General features: G+C 41.3%; 1 protein-coding gene across 2 annotated transcripts in view; it reads right to left on the bottom strand.

Moving 5' to 3' along the window:
* Positions 1 to 23,419, bottom strand: part of LOC122548185 (antizyme inhibitor 2-like) — an 81,406-nt gene that overhangs the window by 42,775 nt on the left and 15,212 nt on the right. For both annotated transcript variants that reach the window (XM_087987007.1, XM_087987006.1), the window contains exons 2-4: positions 16,346 to 16,473; positions 10,883 to 11,056; positions 577 to 749 (exon numbers count right to left, since the gene is read on the bottom strand). In XM_087987007.1, coding sequence (XP_087843133.1) covers positions 577 to 749; positions 10,883 to 11,056; positions 16,346 to 16,444 — 446 coding nt within the window. In that variant the 5' untranslated portion in view covers positions 16,445 to 16,473. The remainder of the gene's footprint in view (positions 1 to 576; positions 750 to 10,882; positions 11,057 to 16,345; positions 16,474 to 23,419) is intronic.

Below are 23,419 nucleotides of genomic sequence, written 5' to 3'. Positions count from 1 at the left end.
TGGTGTCATTGAACTCCAAAGTGTTTAAGGGCTTAAGTGGTGTGTGAGTTGGTCCCACAGCAGGCAAAATAAGGTGGTGAGATTGATGGTTTGTGAATGCAACTTGCATGGATGTAGATTCAAGGAAGATGATGGCCATAGAGCATGCAGCAGTGTAGTTCAGTAGAAGTTCATGATAGCCAAGGCAAGCATTCTCCAAGCTGGAGTCACTAGGTACCCGTCCGGAATTATCTATTGAGCATTTGCACCGATGATTCCTTAGTGGAGGAGAGGAGGATTGGAAGTGAGGTCTGAATAAGGTGGGATTTTAATGAGGTGCAGATGCATGAAAATATTTTCCCACCTTTCGTACCACTGATCAGGCCATAACAGAGAGGAAAACTCCACTAATAGTTACTGTTTACTGACTCAAGGTTTGCAGCGATATGGAAATAAGAATGATTACAATGCATTTAACATGTTCTGCACAAGGACCAGAGAAGGTATGCAAGAACAGGCATATATCACAGAAATAAACTGAAATTGCTGAGTTTAACATGCAATGCAAGCAGAGAGAGAGAGGTGCTGCCTACTTACTTGGCAGTTGGATACACCATTGCAACTTTGAGCAGTTCGTCTTTGTTATCAAATGTCATCATCTGCATTCCACGGCTGACAGCATATTTAATATGAGAGACCTCCTTGCAGGGATTTGCATAAATGATTCTCTCTGCCGGCACACCAATATCTAGTATTGTCGCAATTTCATTCTGGTTGGGAAAGAAAAGTAAGTTAGTTTACATAGTCAGCAGTGTTGTTCCAAGTTTTGAATGTGCATTTGCCACATACAAGAGCCATAGAAAATAATTTGAAAGGGGTGTGGAAACCCCGTAGTCTCAGCATTCACAATATGGTAATCTAAATGAGTGGCCACATGGGGCCTCGGAGTCACGTACCATACAACACCTCAGGGTCTGCTTTACTGTGGTAATTCCTTTTGATGAAATGTAATGAAAGGGATATGATATGAGGCAAGTATTGGAGATGGTATGTAATCGATTGTTCTTCTGCATTATATATCCACCACACACTTAGACCCATGACTTTAGGGAATGGTTGAAAGTTTCCTGAAAAAAAAGGTCATGCTTCGCACAGGACTCTTTGTAAGGAAAAAGTCAGCAAATTAAAAATAACCAGACAGCATCTTTAAGAAAACAATTTCAAACTTAGAAAGCCAATCAGGCACTATAATCTTTTTTTGATTGGTAAGTTTATCCAGGGTTAAACAACAACCTTTGCCACTATGGTAACTGTAGTGATTGTAACGAGGTGAGTCAGGTGGATTTCATAGAATGAGTTCCCTCGATTTGGGCTGTTAATCTGCTCAGTCAAGGAGCCCTGTCTGATAGATAAAATCAGGAGTGTTAAAGGTTCTGTTCACTCTGAAAGCTGTCTCTAAGGAAGCTGGATCAGTGTCAAGGACTCTCCACATGTAAATGAAGGGTGACTTGGTGACAGGATACCAGCCTCTGCAGAGTTATTTCAATAAATTTCTTTATAAATTCAACAATAGATGTGAACTTTTGTTTTTAATTCATTCATGAGATGTGAATGGTGGTGGCTAGGTGGCACTTATTGACATCTCTAATTGCAATGAAGAAGGTGGTGGTGAGCTGCCTTCTTAAACTGCTGCATTCCTCACGGTGTTGGCACACACTATTCATACTAGTAGGAAGAACACTGCAGGATTTTGACCCACTCACAGAGAAAGAACAGCAATGTACTTCTAAGTCAGTATGGTGTGTGGCTTGGCGGGCAACTTGGAGACAGTAGTGTTCATAAACTTGTTGTCCTTGCCTGTATCGATGATACAGGTTGTGAGTTTGGATACTGCTAATTCACCTAGCTTTTCCAAATCTATACATTCTTGTAGACTGTCAGATTGTGTGATTTAGACTTTGTCTGCAAGTCAGGCTAATTAAAAGTAACAGTGAAAATTTTATTTGATTAAAGAATCTCAAACTTACACCTTCTCGATAGAAAAGCAAGTAAAATTCGGACTCTTCTCTGACTGTTTTAATCGTAATACCCAACCAAGAATCATTGTATTATGTATTCACACAGTTTCAACCATCAATATAAATTATAGTCTATCTCTTGATGAGCTGAGGTGAACTGATGATTTATTAGATTTGCTGCAGTTGAGGTCGCTCCATCAAACATTACCTCCTTGAAGGCAGGGCATTTCCCATAACCTGGCAGATTGTGTTACACCAAAGATCACAGGGTCATTTCAGGGTGACCATGTTCATTCCTGGGCAAATGTGGGAGTACTCTTTGAAACCCCTGCATTGAGAACTCCAGCATGGATAGAAGGATACCTCAGGACAGCTGGTCTGAATGGTAGGGATGTGCTCATAAATCCTTTTTCCACTCCTTACAGAATATCAGCCACTCCACCCTGCCTTTGTTGTTTGCCAACCAACCAGTAGACACTGCTGCCACTCACGTTGAGGTGGTGCAACGAATACATTATACCACAAAAAAGAAACTCATTAATAAACTTCTGGCAGGACAGAAAATCCCATGTCACACCATTATTTACATCCTGCTCTTGGCATAACAAGAATTTTCACAAGAACCAGTACAAAAACATCCCAAGTTCCGATCGATTCACTCCTCCCCAAATAAATTGAGTTGTAACACCTCATATTGTCACAATCACTTTTCTGATGGATTTTTAGATCTTTAGTCCACAGGAACTGTCTTCAACCAGAGGACATCCCCCTTCCACAAACTGCTTCTGTAGTTTGCATAGAATTTGCAGTTTCTTCTCTCTGCTAAGCACACTGGCTGTTGTCCTTATCCAATATGTACAGGTACTCAGTATACAATATATACTCAGCTCAGGCAAGAACTTCAAAAAATTACCTCTGATTGAAATGTCATTTTTCATTATTTATACATTTTTGATCTGCACTGACTCATAACACTTGGCAACGCTGACAAAAGAACTTCAGGCTCCAGCAAAGACCGAGATTTGACTGACCAACTACCAAAGTTTGGAGCATTTGCAATCACCAACAACATGATATCATTGCAAAAAACAAATGAACTGTGGGACAGTCACCTCATCACATCCTTCTGGTTTAACCTCTTCATCCACAGAATTTGTTTCTGTTTGGTTATACTTTATACCCATATTTCTACAGAACTGTCTATGCTGTCTGTGCTACTTGCAAGTGAATTAATGCATGATGGATTTAAAGGGAATATAAGTCTGCATATTAATAATTAACAATTCATTTTTCTACTTGTTAAAGCATAAGATTTATTTTCTTCTTTATTGATGAAGCCTGATGTGAGTCACTTTATCCTAGTCAGCAAACAACATCTTAGTTATTCAATTGGTCACGTGTATATTTGTGGTAGATCATGGAATAGTGGAGCATGATTATCAGCACACTCTTCCCCCCAGCATATTGCCAATCCACTACATATACATAACCTGGACATGGTGCACAAAGCATGATGGCATGGGGTGAGGGCCAAAGTTCAATCTCCTCACATACTGAAGGACCCCTTATCTATAGCCAGCAAGACCTAGACAACATCCAGGCTTACAATGATAAAATAGTGAGTAATATTCATGCCAGGTAATAAACATCTCAAATAAGGAGTTTAAATTATCACCCCTTGACATTCAATGATTTTGCAAATACTGAATCATCCTGGAGGGGTTGCTATTGACCAGAAGCTTACTCATATTTATATGGGCCTGATGTGAAGGTGCCGATATTGGACTGAGATGGACAAAGTCAGAAATTTCACATCACAGGTTATAATCCAATAGGTTTAGTTGAAATTACAACCATTTGGAGCATTGCTCCTTCATCAGGTGAAATTTACCTGATAAAGGAGCAGTACTCCAAAAGTTTGTGATTTCAAATAAACCTGGAGGGGTATAACTTGGTATCATGTGATTTCTAACTTTATATGTACCAGTTATGTTCAGACTGTGGCTACAAAGAACCAGTCAAAGCCTACGAATTCTGTGGTGAACAACTCACCTCCTGTTTCCACAGTGACTGTCCACCATGTACAACTCTGGAGTCAGGTGTGTGATGGAATACCTTCCACTTATCTGGAAAGTTCCTCCATCATCTCAAGAAAATCGTCTCCATCCCAGATAAAGCAGCCCACTTGTCTGTCCCCCATTCCATTACATTCAGTCTCTTCACCACTAACGCAGAGTGACAGCTGTATCATCTATAAGATGTACTGCAGTAATACAACTTCTGGTAGCATCTTCTAAACCTTCTAACCCCTATCCTTGGAAGGACGTATCAGCACCTGCAAGTTGGCTTTCAAGGCATGCATCACCCAAATATGAAACTATCTTGTTATTCCTCAATACTGCTGGGTTAGCACACTGGAAGTTTATTCATAGCATTGTATGCACCTATACCGCTCGAACTGCAGCAGTTCAAAATGGCAGCTCACCACCACTTTCTCCTGGGTAGTTAGAGAAGGACAATAAGCACTGGTCTAGCCATTGATGGCCACATCTCATGAATGAATAAAATAAAACTCATGATTTTAAAGTCCTCTATTTTATGTTTTGTGTTGAATCTTATGACTTTTTAGCTGAATTTTTGGGGGATTTTTCACCATGAGGCTCTGCTAGTGTTTTTTTTATTAAGATAACCATGTTAATTGCCTTATAATGTTTCTTATACCCAATTTCTGTTCATCTTACAACTCACATTCTCACAATTTACCTGTCTGTGCTTTTCTGCCAAAAAACTGGCAGCTCTTACATCTGTGCCATCTCTAAAAAGCCACTGTGCACCTGGATGAGCATGGGCAGTCAAAAGCTGCCCAACTCATTCAAAGACAGAGTTGGAACATGGCAGAAAAGGAAAGGATATTATTCAACTGAAGAGGGTTCAGAAAAGATTAACCAAGATAATGCCAGGAATGGAGGGTTTGAGTTAGGAAAATAGGCTGGATAGGTTGGGACATCTTTCACTGGAGTGTAGAAAGTTGAGGGGTGACTGTTCAGAGGTATATAAAATCATGAGTGACATAGATAAAGTGAATAGCAAAGATCATTTCCCTCGGTAGGGGAGTTCAAAATTAGGGGGTGTATTTTTAAGGTGAACAGAGAATGATTTGAAAAGGACATAGGGGCAACTTGTTTTACACAGTGGTTTGTGTGCGGAATGAATTGTCAGATGTAGGTATAGTTACAATGTTTAAAAGACATCTGGACAAGTACATGAATAGGAAAGATTTGGAGGGATATGGGCCAAAAGCAGCTAGGTGGAACGAATTTAGTAGAGGAAAATGGTCAGCGTAGACTAGTTGGACAGAAGGATCTTTTCCCATGCTGTATGCCTGTGTCTCTATAAAAGTAACCTGGAGGTCTTGGTGGTCTGGAGGAGACGTGTCGTCTTTCCAGAGAACTGGCAGAGGAGGCTGTACTGCCTGCCTGCCAGCCTATTCCATGGTTGCCACCTCAGAATTGCATTAAGCATCTTCTCTCATTTGTTCTCACCCCTGAACCTCCCACGCCATCAACCTTGAATGCCCTCAGTGCTTCCTCCTCATTGCTTTGGGAGACCTTGTTTTTCCTTTATTCATTCTCGGGATCACTGGCTAGACAGCATTTATCGCCTTGAGGAGAAAGTGAGGTCTGCAGATGCTGGAGATCAGAGTTGAAAATGTGTTGCTGGAACAGCGCAGCAGGTCAGGCAGCATCCAGGGAACAGGAGAATCGACGTTTCGGACATAAGCCCTTCTTCAGGATTCCTGAAGAAGGGCTTATGCCCGAAACGTCGATTCTCCTGTTCCCTGGATGCTGCCTGACCTGCTGCGCTGTTCCAGCAACACATTTTCAGCATTTATCACCTTGGCTTAATTGCCCAGAGGGCAGTTAAGAGTCAATCACATTGCTGTGGGTCTGGAGTCAGACATATGCCAGACCAGGTAAGGCTGGCAGCTTCCTTCCCTGAAATACATTAATGTGCCAGATGGGTTTTTCCCAACAATTGGCAAGGATTCATGGTCAGCATTAGACTCTTAATTCCAGATATTCATTGAATTCTAATTCCACCATCTGCTGGGGTGAGATTCGAACCTGGGTCCCCAAAACAATGGCTGAATCTCTAGATTATCGGCCCAGCAACAATACCACTAGGTCATCAGCTCATCACCGTTGGCCCACATGCACCAGGACAGTCAACCATCTCACTTATTCCTCCTCTTTCTATTGATCGAGAATACAGCCCACAGCTGAACAGCATAAACCCATGTGGGTGTCCACATCCAGTTCCTCACCCTTTATGAGGAGAGAATCCTTGTCCTTGCAGGAGATGATGGGGACCATTCCTTTGTCATTGAGATGGCCATGTGAAATGACTGCCAAATGAATAAGTATCATTCTTCATTCCTTCGCCATTCTTACAGTAACAATGCTGTCAGTCTCATTCACTGCACATCACTTCAAACCACCGGCCACGATACCATCTTTCTCTTGTTCTCTGACCTCTGCAGAGAAACAGCCCGATCCTTTGGAAGTGCCATCCTGGAGCTCTGAGAATGGAATTATTTAAGGGTCAGAGGAAGTTCTCTTCTGAAGGAATGCTCAGGGGGAATAATAATCAGAGAGAGTGTAGGAGCACAATCTGGTGAACACATCACAGCAACAGCTCTACAGAAAGTGGAGCTCTAGATGGAGGTCTGTGCTGTGAGTATACTACTGCATCAACTGGAAGTAGGGAGGGTACAATGTGTAGGCAAGGCTTCGTGCCATGATGAGACCTTTGACCCTCCTCATACAACATCCCAAACAGTCCCTCTGAGCGTACCCATCAATGAATCAATGCTGAGGAATGTCCAGGAAGTAGGCAGCCTGCGTGCTTGTGTGCTGTACATTGTGAGGGTCTATGAACAATGTTCTCTCCCTTTCAGAGCCCTATGATTGGTGGTTGTAACAGACCTTCCCTCACATGTGAGTCAAATCCAGGTGGGTTCAGCTATTTTCTTCCCCATTGAGCACTTTCAGTTGCCAGCACGATGTAAGGTGACATTGAGTGTTCATTTACCTCAGCCTGAATGTGTTGGTGAGCCACAAAACATGTACATCCCCTTTCTATTAGCTCATCCGGAACACCCACAGACTTTACATTGCCATAAACCTCCACTCCAACTTTCACATGTCCCTACACCTGCCTATCTTTAACACCCAGACATTGGCATATGAGGTAACCATACTAGGTGGAGTCATACATTGCTTCTCCCACTGAAACCAGGTATTCCTGACTATGGATGACATCCACCTCCCACATTACACTCTATCCAGCCATATTTTAATGTATTCCCCTCACCCAACCCATTGTTCTGCTACCATTCACAATTGTACTTGAAATAACTCCAGAGACTGGTCTCCTGTCACCAAGTCACCCTCTTGATTACGTGCATAGTACCTGACACTGACCTAGCTAGCACAGAGCTAGCTCCTAGGTTAAGCAGAAATCCTGTCAATCCTGTTTATATCTGTCAGCCAGGACTCCGTTATTGAACCAAGTTGACTGCCCCAATCAGGGAACTCATATTCTATGAGGGCCACCTGACTGACCTTGTTCCAATCACAATAGCCATCCTTGCTCCACATTCTGGGACATAGGCCCATTCTTTTTCCAGTGACATCCTCTGGGGCATTTTCACACCAATCTGATGCCCCTCACTCTGCCTTAGATGCTGGGGGCATGTACCAGACCTTAGCCCACCTCTTGCACCTAGAGAGTCTCAACCAAATATCATCTTCTTCGGGCAATAACAATGTCAATATTGCAACATCTGCCATGTCGCTCTGGTCCTCGGAGGTTTCTTTGATGCTTGGCAGACAGGAAGAACCCATGGGTTCTCTCAGTCTTGCCAGATGTTCAAGGGGCCAGGTGTGTTTTGCTTCTGCCCTGTTTGTGCGGTTACTGCTTTCATGTGGTCTACGTGCCTGTTCAGGTCTGTCTCCCTACCAGAGCTTAAGCTTGCATTGACCATGCCTCTTACCCAAGCAGGGTATTCCCATGGTTTTTACACCAACTTTCATCCCCTGAAGAAAACTGCTTCCCTCACATAGATGGGTCTTGTGTCCAGCACTGTCATTCCTGATGGTGTGGCACTGTCCGCCACCACCCACACAGGTCCAGGAAGATCAGATTTTACTTGATGCGGAGTCTTCTCCCTATTTGTAACTCTTCTGGAGCTATCCCTGTAGTTGAATGACATGTATCCCAAATAGAAACCAGGACAGTTTGGCTTCTTTAATCGTCTCAAAGTTTGGACGTCTCTTTCTGCCAGACCTTTGGACAATGGATGGTATGGAGGTATCCTTGAATGCCTTTTGGAAATCATTGAATTCCTAGCTGATAAATAATGGGCCGTCGTCTGTGACCAATACATCCGTTTGTCTATTACAAAGGATGTTCATGGTGACTAAGAACATTAAGCGCATGGAAGAATCATCAAAGTTGATTTGTAACGGAATCCAAGGTTTACCTGGCAATTACAACAAATATGAGGGAGCTGCTGGCAGTGATTTTTGACCATGTTGCACTCTTGGCACTGCCCTACCCCATCCTTGCAGCTGTGTCCGCATCCAATCGTGACTACGAGGCATAACCTCTCAACAACATCTTCATTTTGGAAACACCTCAATGACCCTGATGGAGTTCAGCCAGTACCTGGTGGTGTTCTTTGCTTGGGACAATTATTCTTGCTCCTAATTATATGCAGTCCTCTATGGTGATCTCGTCTCGACACATCCAGAAAGGTTTCAGTTCTAGTTGCGATGGCAACTTCTGTTTCCCCCATCAACACCAGCTATTTTAGTTTGGCCAGGATGGGACCTTTTGTGTCCACAATCTGATATTATCAGCAGTGACCGGAAAGGAGTCCAGAAAGTTTAAGACCAGACTGGACTCTTCCAGTGGTGTCACCAGCAGTGGCGTATCTGCCAGTGGAAAGCAGCTCAAGACATTCACCACTTGGCCATCTGGCCACCTGGATGGTGTTCCAATTTGTAATTGTAAGCACTCAGAATAGGAGCTTCCCACTGGATTTGACCTGAAGCTATGGGCGGCATGGCCCTGTCCTTTTAAATAGCCCAAGCAGGGGTTTGTGGTCCGTCACTATTACAAATTTACATCCTTAAAAGGTATCGCAGGAACTTTCTCACACCAAAGATGACTGCCAAACTTTCCTTCTCTATCTGGGCATATTTTCATTCAGCATTATCCAACGTCTTGTGAGCGTATGCTATCAGGCATTCCTGTCCACTGGTCCACCAGTGAGCCAACACTACCCCAATATCATATGGGCAGGCATCACATGACAACACCACAGCTTGCTTGGGATCATGTGTGCCAACACCTTTGATGACACTATTTGTTTCTTCACTTCTGTAAAGACTCCACCTTGGCTATGAGACCATTTGTAAGAGTGACGTTTTTACAATAGCAGATTTCAGGGTAACAGGATGGAAGCAAGGTTATGTGTGAATTTTCTGTAATAATTCACCAACCTAAGGAAAGACCTAAGCTCCAAAACAGACGTGGGAGCCGGGAACCTTTGATCAGCTTCATTTTATCTTCCAATGAGTATAGCCCAATGTGGTCGACTGTGTAACCCAAGTAGGTCATTTCAGTGTCCGGAACACACAATGTTTCCCTTCTAAGGCATATGCCCACTTGGGACAAACATTTAAGCACCAACTTCCCCAAGTGGTCTTTAGTGGTCTTCCCAGTCATTAGCACATCATCCAGCAAACTAGTTACCTGGGGTTGACATTGTAAAATATTCACCATCAACCCGTGGAAAATGGCACAGGTTGATGATATCCCAAAAGACAATCTCTTGCACACTGGTACAAACCCTTCTGGCATACTCTTGGGAATCCTCCTCGAACTGAAATTACAGGTACACAAGGCTCCCGTCTGGCTTTGTGAACAACAGGCCCCCAGCTAGGTTTGAATATAAATTATCCAGGTGAGGGATTGGGTATTTATCCAACTGAGAAAAGTAGTTTACCGTTTGTTTGAAATCCCCACAAAAGCGAACCAGCCCATCAGACCGCACAATTGGTAAGACAGTGCTGTCCATTCTGCGAACTTACTGGTTTGTTGATTCCTTCGCTTTCCAGCCTTCTGATTTCTGCCTCTACTTCTGCACATAAGCCAAATGGCACTGTGTCGGCCTTGCAGATTCGTAGTATTCTTTTTGGTCAACCAAACTTGAAAAAAATGGTGCCCCATCAGAGAGAAGCGAAAGAACAATTGAGGCCATTGAACATTATTTCAAAAGGGAAGATGGTTAAAAGTAGGGGAGGGGTGGGTGGGGGGGCGGTTGTGAGGCTCACAAATTTGGGAAGAAATCCAGAAGTAAGGGATATCCCCCAATATTGGAGCAGAGACTGGAAGGAACTACGCTGTGAGTTATAATCAACCGTAGTCTGTGCTTGTAGGGTTGTACAGTTAGAGATCATTAAGATAATGTACAGCAAGTCCATAAGAGGGATTTGAAAATGAGGAGAATTACCTTAAGTTCTGTTTACGGGACACAGCTATCAAGTGTAGAATACATGAACTGTTCAAACTCTGAATATATTATTAAATTTGTTAACAGTAACCTCTCACAGGAAGAGCATAAAGGAAATCACTTCTTGAGATGAAACTGGGTTTGACAAGTGGAGGTGTGAAAGCGACAAAATCATCTTAAGTAAATACAGACATAATTTTGTCAATGTCACTTATATAGTATGGGAAATATTATACTATGTGAAAATAATGTAGTTATCAGACATACATTTCTGTAATTTTCTAAGCTTTTTACCCAGTCCTACCTTACTGGCACAGTCAAAGCCGAGTCCCATTTGAGCAAGAATCTGAGCCACTGGTTTGCTGTTGTTACATTTCACAGCGTAGAAAGGTTTCACTCGGGGCAGAGCCCTCTGCCATCGGAGATGCTGATGTACAAGATCACCCAGATCAGCAACAGAGAAAGCATCTGTGTTCTCCTGTAATAACAGAAACTACACTCAATTCAATATGATACACATACTTCTTCAGTGTTCCTGTGTTCTTCAATGGACATCATAATTTCAATGCAAAGTATTGAGTAGGTAATGAGAACATAATTATTCAATTCAGCATTTCAATGGTTTTATTAAAATCATTCCAGATGCTCGTTCCAGGACTTAGCTTGTAAATTTGCTGCTCATCAAGGAACTCAACCAAAGGTCGGAATGGTGCTAAGATAAATCTGTGAGCTGTTCTGGACTATACTTTATCATTACTAAATGGTTAATATTCTAAAATAGGCTGCCTTGAATTAACCTGTGGCTTACGGCAGGTTTATAAACTTGACATCCGGAATACTAAATGAGACACAGCCTGTGATGAAGGTTGCACAGTAGAAATACTGAGAGTACAATCTTTCAAGATGGTAACTACAGTCAAAATACACTCCTCTGTTTTACTCATCCTGTTTGTCCTTTTGTGTAGTTTCTTCAGTATTGTTGGAACTGCACTAACACAGGCGAGTGAAGAGTATTCTACAGAATTCTCATCCTCTTAACTGTTGTTGTCAACATAGAATATATGTAACTGTTAAGTTCAGTTTCTGGTGAATGTAACCTTCAGAATGTTGATAATGACATTTTCTTTGCGGAATCCCTCACTAAATGTCACAGAACATCCAGGTCTTGTTGCATATGGATATGGACTGCTAATCAAATCATGGATGGTGTTGAACATTGTGTAATCATCAAGTGAACATGCCCATTCCTGACCTTATGATGATGGGAAAGACATTGATGAAATGGCTGAAGATGGTTGGGCTGAGGGCATTACCCTGAGGAGCTGACATGACTGACCTCTAACAACCACAACTGTCTTCCACCTAATTTCTATTGATTTCACTTTTGCTAAGGTGCCTTGATGACACATTCACAAAACTGACGTAAATAGGAATCAAAGGGAAAGCTCTTTGCTGTGGTTTGGGCAAGAGATGCAGGCGAAATGTGTAAGAGAAAATTTTGTACAGGGGCAGTAATAATCTTGAACCTACTGCCTACAAAGCTGGTGGCTGCCAAAAAAATAAGAAATCAAACATTTGAAGAGGAAATCTGATGGGCACTTGAAAGAAATAAATGTGCAGGGCAATGGGGATTGAGAAGCACAGTGGAACTGACTGGATTGCTTCATGTACAGCTGCCATGGATTGAATAGGATGAATGGCCTCTCCTTCTTTGCCATAAATTACTCTAAGATTGAATGCCTTTTTTTTAAATTCACTTGTGGGACACTGGCTGGCCAGCATTTATTTTCCATCTCGAGTTGCCCTTGAGAAGGTGGATGTGAGCTGCCTTCTTGAACCATTGCAGTCCATGAGCTATAGGGTGACCCATAATGCCTTTAAGGAGAGAATTTCACCATTTTGACACAATGACAGTGAAGGAACAGCAATATTTTTCCAAGTCAGGATGGTGAATGACTTAGATGCAAGCTTGCAAGTAGTGATTTTTCTATGCATCTGCTCCCTTGTCCTATTGGATGGAATTGGTCGTGGATTTGCTATCTAAGGATCTTAGGTGAATTCTGTTGTGCATCTTGTAGATAGTACATAGTAATACCAATCAAGCATGCTGCTTTGTCCTGGATGGTATCAAGCTTCTGCAATGTTGTCAGAAAGTGGGGATTGTTCCATCACACTTGTGTCTTGCAACTGGTGGACAGGCTTTCAGGAGTCAGGATGTGAATTACCTGCCATAGTCTTCTTCTGCTTCTGACCTGCTCTTGCGGCCACTGTGGTATGTGATGAGTTGTTCGTTTCTGGTCAATGGTTGATTATGGGGTATTCAGTGGTGGTAACACTATTGAAAGTGGTTAGATTGACTCTTATGAGGTTGTCATTGCCTGGCATTTGCGTGGCACGAATGTTACTTACTATATTTCAATGCAAACCTGGATATTATTCATACATTTGAAAATGGACTGCTTCAGCACATGAGGAGTCACAACTGATGCTGAACAGCAAGCATTCATTGGTGAACATCCTTATGATGGAGGAAAAGTCCCTAATGATGTAGCTGAAGATGGTTGGGCTTGAGACACTATGCAGAGGAACGCCGGTAGAAATGTCCTCGAGCTGAGGTGACTGACTTTCAACAACCACAACCATCTCTCAATGTGCCAGCAGAGAGTTTACCCCCTGATATAAATTGATTCCAGTTTTTCTGGAACTCCTTGATATAACACTGAGTGAAATGCAGACTTGATGTCAATGACTGTCACTCTCACCTCACCTGCAGAATTCAGCTCTTTTGCCCAAGTTTGAACCAGGGCTGGAAATCAGGAGCTGAATGGCCATGGCAGAACTCAAACTGGGATTCACTGAGCAGGTTATTGGTGAACAGGTGCTGCTTGGTAGCATTATTGATGACACCTTCCATCACTTTACTGATGATTGAGAACAGACTGACGGAGCATAACTGGCTAGGTTGGATTTGACCTGCTTTTTCTGTACAGGACATACCTGGCCACTTTTGAACATTGTTGGGTTGATGCCAATATTGTAGCAATACTCGACAACTTGATTAGGGGAATGGCAAGTTCTGGAGCACATGTTTTCAGTACTATTGCTGGAACTTGATCCAGGCCCATTGCTTTTGTATTATCCATCACCCCAACCATTTCTTGATAACGTGAAGTGAATCGATTTGGCTGGTATTTGTGATGCTGAAGACCACTGAAAAAAATCATCCACCTGGCACTCCTGGTTGAGGACTGCTGCTGGACATGGTCATTCAGTTGGTTAAGGGCACCATTTGGTTTCGAGATGTATGTTCTGATATCTCCCTTAAAAGTGGCATCCCTAGACTATTTCTGTGAACTGAGATCAGGGCTGTTAATGGTTATTTCTGGTCCTTCATAATCTCTGTTTGGTGTAGTTTGAAATGTTACTTCTGTCTTGGGGAAATTGATATGGAATCTGATGTTTTTGAGAGCCTTTGCGAATCTCTTTGACGAAGTCTGGATGCCTTCACTGTTGTGAAAAGCTAAGGGACAATAACCTGTCTTCAGACTGTCTGTCTTTGTTGCCTCTGTGACCTTGGGGAGACCTGCAGAGATTGAATAGCTGCCTTGGACCAAATGTAATGTTGACTGCTGTAGGTCTGTCATCAGTGTCATACATGTTACAGCAAAGCAGAGGTTCAATGAGAATTTAATTAGAATATAGATAGAAAGAGTATAGCTAAGATAAATGCTAGTCATTAAGAATGGGGAATTAATAATGTGAAACAAAGACAGGGCAGCAAACTAAGAAAAATATTTTGTCGAATTTTACAGTGGAAGACACTAAAGTGTTTCAAAAATAGTAGATAATGTGAGAGCAAAAGGGAGGGTGAAACTGAAAATAATAATTTTCACCTGAGAGAAAATGTGAGATAAGTTCAGAGAGACCAAAGGCTGACATTTCCCTGGTTTTGATGGCTTGCTTCTCAGGGTCTTAATGTGGCTAGAGAGATAGTGGATGCTTTGGTTATAATTTCCCAGAATTCCCTAGAGTCTGGAAAGATCCCTGTGGACTGTAAAGCCACAACTATGACATCTCCATTCAGAGAAGAAGGAAAAAACAAACTAGGAAACAATAGACCAGTTTGTCTATTGAGGTATTATCCCACAAGAACAGTAACCACTGCCATTCACTACTCTACAGTCTGCAGAGAGCTCAGGAGGACCAAGTTACCAAGTCAAAGAAGAGCTTCGTGTGAAATAGGATCCTCAGACTTCAATGTAGCTACCTCCAGATGAGTGACTGCCAGAGCAGATGATGCCTCACGATGATCCATGTCTCTGCCAAATGCTGGTCAAAGTGCAGTCCCTATCTGGTTACCCTAAATATAACACTGCCCTTTGCTTCGGAAGCTGCTGGGAGCCTCTGTAGCAATTGGTAGATACTACCTCTTTCAGAGCTCACTGATTCTCTCTTCACAAGAACTGACTACTGAATTTATTTTAAACAAAAATAGAAGTTGCTGTAGAAAGTCAGCAGGTCTGGCAGCATCTGTGCAAAGAAAGCTTCTGATGAAGAGTCACCATACTCCAAAAGTTAACTCTGCTTTCTTCTAGGACATTCTTGCCAGGGCACTTTTATAGCTCAGAATTAGTGATACTGATTATTCTCAATAACTGTCATCTTGTTAAGTGCATAGCTTGATTATATTCATTAGTTTGTGATGTTTTATTAATTTAGCCACTTAACTCATCTTTTTTAAATGCTTCTTGAGCCACTGCAATTCATGAATTGTCACTTCCATGTCAACCATCATTTTTGGATTTCGAGGTTTGTTTTTAAGCTGTATGCCCTTCTTGCTGCCACCCTCCTCATTTATACATGGACTCGAACTGATACACATTGGTTTGCCTACACTCAATTTGGACTCTGTCCCAACCAACAAGTCCTGGAGTCAGACTTGAGTCTGAAGACATCTGGCTGATAGGCAAGAAAGTTACCACTTTAGTTTTTGCTTCTTCAGTTTAGATATAAAGCTAAGTGAGTTAATGAATAGCTAACTGAGGAATATTTATTGTTATATATGTAGGTATTACTTTTTTAATACAAAGGGAGATGTTATATAGTTATAAAAGGAGTCAGAAACTGTACTGTTATGTCGATGTAAAGATATACCTCCAGAATGCCACATTAAGACAAGCAGGCAGCAGACAGCATACCAAACTTGCATTGTTCCAAACACGTGAAGAATTCCGAAGAAATACACTTGATAACAACTTCAATATTTGTGTCTAAAAGTGTGATTATTTTAACCTTCTACCATAAGACATAACACACATTACATCGACAGGATTATGGGACCTCTGTTCAGAAAAGTACAGAAGTTTTAAACAACTGTTTGCTTACATTGAACTAATGAAACAAATTACTTTGAAAAAAGTGTTAATACTGTGCGTAGAAGATCATTTACTTTCTCAATATTTATCTTTTCATCAACATGCTGCAAATCCCTGTACTTTCAAACATTGCAGAATTATGATTCAAATAAAGATTTTGGGAGGAAAGAAAAGCTACAATGAGGAGAAAGAAAGAAGGGAAAGGGTCTGGCAAGCAGAGGAGCCCTGACTGAAGCAGCGTACTCTGCTGCCATCTTGAAACTACTAGGCTATATTACTGGAATTTCAGATGTTTCGATACAGTTGAATGAATATTAATCAACCTACTGATCATGTCTAACAATGAAAACTAATAGATTACTGCCAGCAATTACCATTGTATCAACACTCACCCTAAGCATTTGCTCTTTGATCTTCTGATGAACGACATCCATTATCGTGACACCTTTCTCCAAGATGACAAATTCAGATCCATTAATGATGTTTTCCATTTCTCAGCTTGCAAAGGTTTGACTTCAGACTGTAAAAGAAATTAGAACTTCTGAAAAATCCAAAACCATTTGTAGTATGACAATAGGGAACAGAAATAAATGTATACTAAGCATCTAGCTTTACGTTCCAGATAAAGCTTCTCCCTCCCACTGTTTAAAGATTGATATGGAATACAATGCATTTTCATTTCAGAACATTTGAGTGGTAGGGTCCTGTGAGTGTTGCCAAACAAATTGACCTTGGAGTCGCTGGTAGATGTGGTGATGAAGAAGTCATTTGGTACTTACCTTTATTGGTCAGTGCGTTGAATTTAGGAGTTGGGATGTCATGTTGTGGCTGCACAGGAAATTGGTTAGGCCACTTTTGGAATATTGCATTCAGTTCTGTTCTCTCTGCTACAGGAAAGATGTGAAACTTGAAAGGGTTCAGAAAATATTTACAAGGATATTCCCAGGGTTGGAGGTTTGAGCTATAAGGAGAGGCTGAATAGGCTGAGGCTAATTTCCCTGGAGTGTCAGAGGCTAAGGGGTGACCTTATTGAGGTTTACAAAATCATGAGAGGCATGAATAGCCAAGATACTTTCCACTGTAGGGGAGTCCAAACTACAGGGCATAGGTTTAAAGTGAGAGAGCCGTAAGGGGCAACTTTTTCATGCAGAGGGTAGTACGTGTATGGAACGAGCTGCCAGAGGAAGTGGTAGATGCTGGTAGAAGTACAACATTTGAAAGGCATCTAGATGGGTTCCTGAATTGTAAGGGTTTAGACGGATGTGGGCCAAATGCTGACAAATGGGACAAGATTAATTTAGGATATCTGATCAGCATGGGCGAGTTGGACTGAAGGGTCTGATTCTGTGTTGTACACCTATGACTCTAAATGATCTCTTCTCGACCAGAATATACGATTGTATGCATGACAGCATTTTAAATATAACATAATTATTACAAGAGGGCTTAATATATCCTCTTAATTCCATGGAGCCTGTAGCAAGCAATTTGTGCTGTCCTGTTAAAACTTGGTTGAAATTATCTAGAGAGTTTCGGTCCAACATAAGGTTCAAGGTAAATTGTTATCAGAAGGAACACCAGTTACTGATGCTTCTGCTTTGTTTTCTTTTGTAAACATTTATGGAATGTAGGTATGAGGAATGCCCATATATGAAGTTAACATAAAATGGCTGAAAGTGGTTCTCAGTTGACATAAGTGCCTGGGGAAGATTTTTGGCTGAAACAGCAACTCGCTCATTCTGCTGTTTCAAGCCAAACTGCAGGGAGTATATACTTGGTAATAAGATTAGAATAACACTCAAAGGGTCTTATGAAATGCATACAATGAATTTTGTTGAAAAAAAAAACCTGCTGCCTGTATAAAGGCTGTTTGATAAGGTATAACCTTGAAAAATGCTGATAGAAACCTTCATACCAGGTTGGTCCAAAGTTAAGATCCCCCCCACCCCTGAATCATAGCCACAGGTGATATATTTTTTAAAATGGAGTTTTAAGTATGCAGGCATTAAGAAATTTGACTGCATTCTCATGGATTCTCAGACTAGGGTAGAGAAGCCCCCTTTCATTGAGCAGGTGGGTACTGAATAACTGGTGAAGCTAAAGCCTGGAATATGGTTGAATATGATGTATTGTGGAGGCCCAAAAGTAAAAGATAAGCATGTCTAGTAAACATAAAACCATGGAAAGTGCGAGAACTGCCCATCAACTGATTACATTGTCACATGATTAATCTGATGGACCTATATGTAATCAATTAAAAATATGAGTGGGTTCTAACAACCAAAGGCAGGCTAAAAACAAAAGGATAAAAATTATAATTCCCTTTGTCCAGGGGAGAATAGGTTCTGCACTGCCAGAGGTTTCTTTCCATTGGTGTAAAATGATAAAACTGTCTGTCAATGGAAGTGGACCTTGGAGCTGAGTTGTTCATTTCGTCATTTTGTCCTCAAAGTAAGTATCACTGGAGAGGTCAACATTTATTGCCTATCCCGAAACTAACTGGATTGCTAAGTTAGATAAAAAGGAATTGAGCTAATTACAATGTTGCTTGTCTGTAGTTACATTATAAACAGACCAAAGTGAACATGTTCACATATTCCCACCTTATACTCCATCTGTCAACATTTCCTACTCATGTAACCTATCTATATCCCATTGCAGACTCATGGTATCATCTTCCATACTTATTTTTGTGTCATCAGCAAATTTAGCATATGTGCATCAATCCTTCCTTCCAGGTAATTTATATGGATTATAAATTATAGCAGTCCCTGCACTGATTCCTGTGGCATTCGACTTGTTACATTTTAACAGCCTCAACATGAAGCATATATGCTTACTCTCTGTTTCTTGTCAGCTAACCAATCCTCCATCAGTGCTAGCATTTTATCCAATAGACTATGAGCTTTTACTTTATGTAGTGACCTTTCATGTGGAACCTTATCAATTGTCTTCTGGAAGTCCACATCTACACATTCCCCTTCATCCACCTTGCTTGTTTACTTCCTCAAATGAATTCTAATAACTTCATCAAACAGTTCTGTATTGCAATGTCACAGTCTTAAATTACAAATCTGTATGAAGCAATATTTCTCTTTAAATAAAATCTCTTTGAATTTACTGTCTGAACTTATGAGTTTAAAGTTCATTCAGATCTGAGCATTTAAATGAATTGTTGGTGAATAGGTTTGATTCCAATTTGGCAGCCATCTAAAAATCATTACAGATTATAATTGGAATTATAGCTATAAATTATAAAAGCTGGGTGACCTGTTTTGAAAAAAGACTTCGGTGATCTCATAGAGGTCTTTACAATTCTGAAAGGTTTTGATAGTGTCAGTAGTGACATCTTCATCCAAAGAGTGTTAAGAATGTGGAACTCTCCGCCAAGAGAGTAGCTGAAATGAATAATGTTGATGCATTTAAGGGGCAATCAAACATATATTCGAGGAGGAAGGAACAGATGGTTAACAATAACAAATTTAGATCGGAAAAAATGGGAGAAGACCCAACTGAAGCTTAAACATTGGTGTGGACAGACAGACCGAATTGCCTGTTTCTGTGCAATATATCCTATGTAGTCCTGTGTAATCATAAATCAAAGCATTCTGCATTACACTGCGTCAATCTTCAACAATCCCCAGTTCAATTCCCAATAAACATGTTAGCAATATTTCTTGCTGCATTCCTGACACAGCACCCATAAATGAACTGTACCTCAGCAGAAGTGCTTTTTTTCTCACCAAATCAATTTATTTGGGGAAAGAATCCAGAAAAATGTTTAACAACCAGGCAAGACTTTTTTCTGAGTTACAGAGCTATGGAATAGTGGGAGCCTGGGGATAACACAGGAACATAGAAATAAACGATTCATCCCCCTCCATGGCTGGTTATCCAGCGCAGTGCCATATTCCTACACTAGCTCCATATTCCTTGATGTCGTTAGTAAGTAGGAATCTATCAATCTCTGTCTTGAATTTACTGAATGACTGAGCTTCCAGAATCCTCTGGGATACAACATTTTTAAGATTCTCCATCCTCTGAAGTTCCTCCACATCTCAGTCCTAAATGGCTTACCTTATATTCTGAGACCATGTCCTCTGTTTCTAAACCCTAATGGTCCGGGGAAACATCCTTTCTGTATCTACTCTGTCGAGTCCTTTAAGAATTTCATAATTTTGTATGATGTTGTCTTACCTTTTGTTTTGAAGTCCAGAAAATATAAGCCCAGATTCCCCAATCTCTCCTCCAAGACAGACTCACAATCCCATGAGTCAGTTTGATGGATCTCTGCCCAACCCTGCCTATCATAAGAACATCTTTCCCTATTCAAGGGAACCAGCACTGCACACATTCTCTAGGGGCAATCTAACCAATGTTTCAGGCAATTGAAGCAAGATTATTTTGCTCCTGTACTCAAACCAGCTTGCAATAAAGGCTAACATACCATTTGTAGCTTTAAGTGACTTATAAACTGAGATCTCTTTCAACATCAACATTTCCCAATCTCTCACCATTCAGGAAATACCCTGCAAATCCATTCCTTCTTACAAAGTGAATAATCTCACACTTACTATATTGCATTCCTACCTTTGTTCACTTAGTCTGTTAAATCTCCCTGAGGCTTCTTTGCATCCTCATCACAACTCATATTCCCACAAAATTTTGTATAATGTGCAATTGATCCCCACATCCAGATATCCCAAACAGACTGTGAAAACTGGACTCATGCATTTACCCTTGTAGTCCACTACTGATCACAGCCTGCCAAACTGAGAATGACCTATTTGCTCCTATTTTTGCTGCTTAAACAATCCTCAATCCATTCTAGTACATAACCAAAACTCTGTTTACTAATCTCCTGTGAGAAACTTCATCAAAACTTCTGAAAATCCAAATACACCATATCCATTGGTCCCTCTACCTGGTTCTGCTAGTAACATCCTCAGAAACTCATCAGTTTTGTCAAACATTATTTCCCCTTCATTAATCCACTTTGACTCAGTCTAATCAGAAAATTAGTTTCTAACTTACAGTAATTACGTCCTTTGCAATAGATTAAAGCATTCCTAGCTCGCTGTCTATTCCTCTTCCTCACTTTTGATGATCTGCATTGTCTTTAATGGTCTTTGTACATAAATTAATCAATTAGGAAACATGGGCAATTTACTGGTGGTGGTTAAAGGAGCGGAAAATAATCACCATGGATGATTTGGTGATGGGGAAAAGAATGTTCAGTTGTGTGCACGAGCACCTTTGGATATAGGAAAAAGATCCTAGTATTTTCCATGCTACCAATGTCAGGCCAGTAGGTCTGTAATTCTCCCATTACTCCCTACTTCCTTTGGTGCATTGCCAACCCTCTAATCCATTGACACTATTGCAGAATAAATAGCATTTTGAGGGATGATCACAGATGCACTCATTAACTCTGTAGCCATCACTTTCAGCAGTCTACGGTGAAGGTAATTTGGTCTCAGGGATTTTTAACTTTAGTTTCCATTCATTTCTCCAATACTGCTGTCTTACTTATTTTTTTTTCAGTTCTAAACTTTTTGGGCTACATCTTCATTTTCTTTGGCTGAGTGGACTGTTTCTCACGACGAAGCCTAATGAGATAAATTGCTGTACCTTAACAAAATTGTTAAGTACCTACTCTGCCCTTATGTTTTGCATTCCTACTTCTCTGGGCTGCATTTCAGACCTGTCATTGGGAAACAAGTTGAACCAGTTGATTTTATCCAGATGATATCAGTCACTGTGGGAGCATCAGTATTTGTGGGACCATGACAGAGAGATCCCACACAGATCACCCATCTTTCTCTGGAAGGAGCTAACAGACAGAAGTTCAGAGCAGCAATCACCTTCGCTGAAATCTTAAAAGGATGGCTCCCCACTCCTGCTGCCCTCAGGTCCCGCTCCAGCATTTGGCACAGTTCCATCATAGTGTTCTTAAACATATGGAGTCTGGGCCAAAAAGCTTTTGTCCGTGAGGCTGTGACCTGTCCCTGAGCTGGCTTTGTGACAGCTGCCCACTGCTTCTGGAATTGTCATTGACCCTGGTCCCCCTGCATCCACCCTCACCTTCCCAGTAAGACAGCAAGTTGTACCTGGAGCTAATTCAGATTTAAGTCAGAGTCAGACAGACATAAATGGTGAAGTGGAAAGTTCAGTTGAAGGTTAAGGACAAAAACCATCCTTTACAAGAAACCTTCTCCTCAGTCTTAGGCTTCACCACATTCTGAAAGTTTGTGTCAAGCAGGGAGGTACCCTCTTAGAAATAGGTTAATTACAATTTTTAAAGTTAAGTTTGCAAATAATTGGAAAAAAGAGATGTATTTAAGTTGTAGTTAAGATGCTTATCAATCTTTAGCTTCTATGCATCAGAGGAAACCTTCTTTTCCCCATTCTACAGACCATTCTAAAATTAATGAATTACTGAAATATCTTTTTTGATCAAGATGTTCAAAATCACAAGGGATACTGGCGGAGTAGAGAGGGAGAAAGTGGTTGCACAGTTGGAAGGATCAAGTACAAGAGGGCACAATTTTATGGTAATTGATAAAAGAAGCAATGAGGACATGTGAGAAATCATTTCCAGGGGACATGAGTGGTTTGGATCTGGAATGCAGTGTCCAAGAATGAGAAGGCAGCTTCAATCGAGGCTTTTGAGAGCAAATTGGATTATCCGAAAGGTGAGAGGTTACACAATGAAGGTCAGGGACTAGCCTAAGGTGAACTGATCATTTACTTAGCTTAAAAATGTGTTGCTGGAAAAGTGCAGCAGGTCAGGCAGCATCCAAGGAGAAGGAGAATCGATGTTTCGGGCATAAGCTTATGTCCGAAACGTCGATTCTCCTTCTCCTTGGATGCTGCCTGACCTGCTGCGCTTTTCCAGCAACACATTTTTAAGCTCTGATCTCCAGCATCTGCAGTCCTCACTTTCTCTGAACTGATCATTTAGTATAGTCAGTGTAGACATGCTGGGCTGAATGGCCTCCTCCTGTGCTGTAACAAATGTGCGATTCTCTTAGTCAACCTCTCAAAAGCATTACCTGCAGGAGGGTCAACTCTGTGAGGTTTGATCTAAACAATGGCCATAAAATTTTTATTTTTAAACAGCTATATGGTAAATAGGAAACTTTATATCCAGTTTATGTTAGCAAGTGTGGAATTGTGGCTGGGACAACCTACCATACGCACCCCTTACCCAGAGGAGCACAGTGGCTCAGTGGTTAGCACTGCTGCCTTACAGTGCCAGGGATTTGGGTTCAAATCCAGTCTCAGGCAACTGTGTGTGTAAGTTTGCACACTCTCCCTGTGTCTGTGTGGGTTTGTTCCCATGGTCTAAAGATGTGCAGGTCAGGTGAATTGGTCATGCTAAGCTGTCCATGGTATTAGGTACATTAGGTACATAAGGGAGGGGAATGGGTCTGGGTGGGCTAGTCTTTAGAGGGTCGGTGTGG

Source organism: Chiloscyllium plagiosum, unplaced genomic scaffold, assembly GCF_037043375.1.
Source record: "Chiloscyllium plagiosum isolate Xiang-an unplaced genomic scaffold, Cpla_swu_hap1 HiC_scaffold_5, whole genome shotgun sequence".
Taxonomy (NCBI): Eukaryota; Metazoa; Chordata; class Chondrichthyes; order Orectolobiformes; family Hemiscylliidae; genus Chiloscyllium; species Chiloscyllium plagiosum.
The sequence above is the reverse complement of the archived record's forward strand: the minus strand, read 5'-3'. Positions and strand labels throughout refer to the sequence as shown.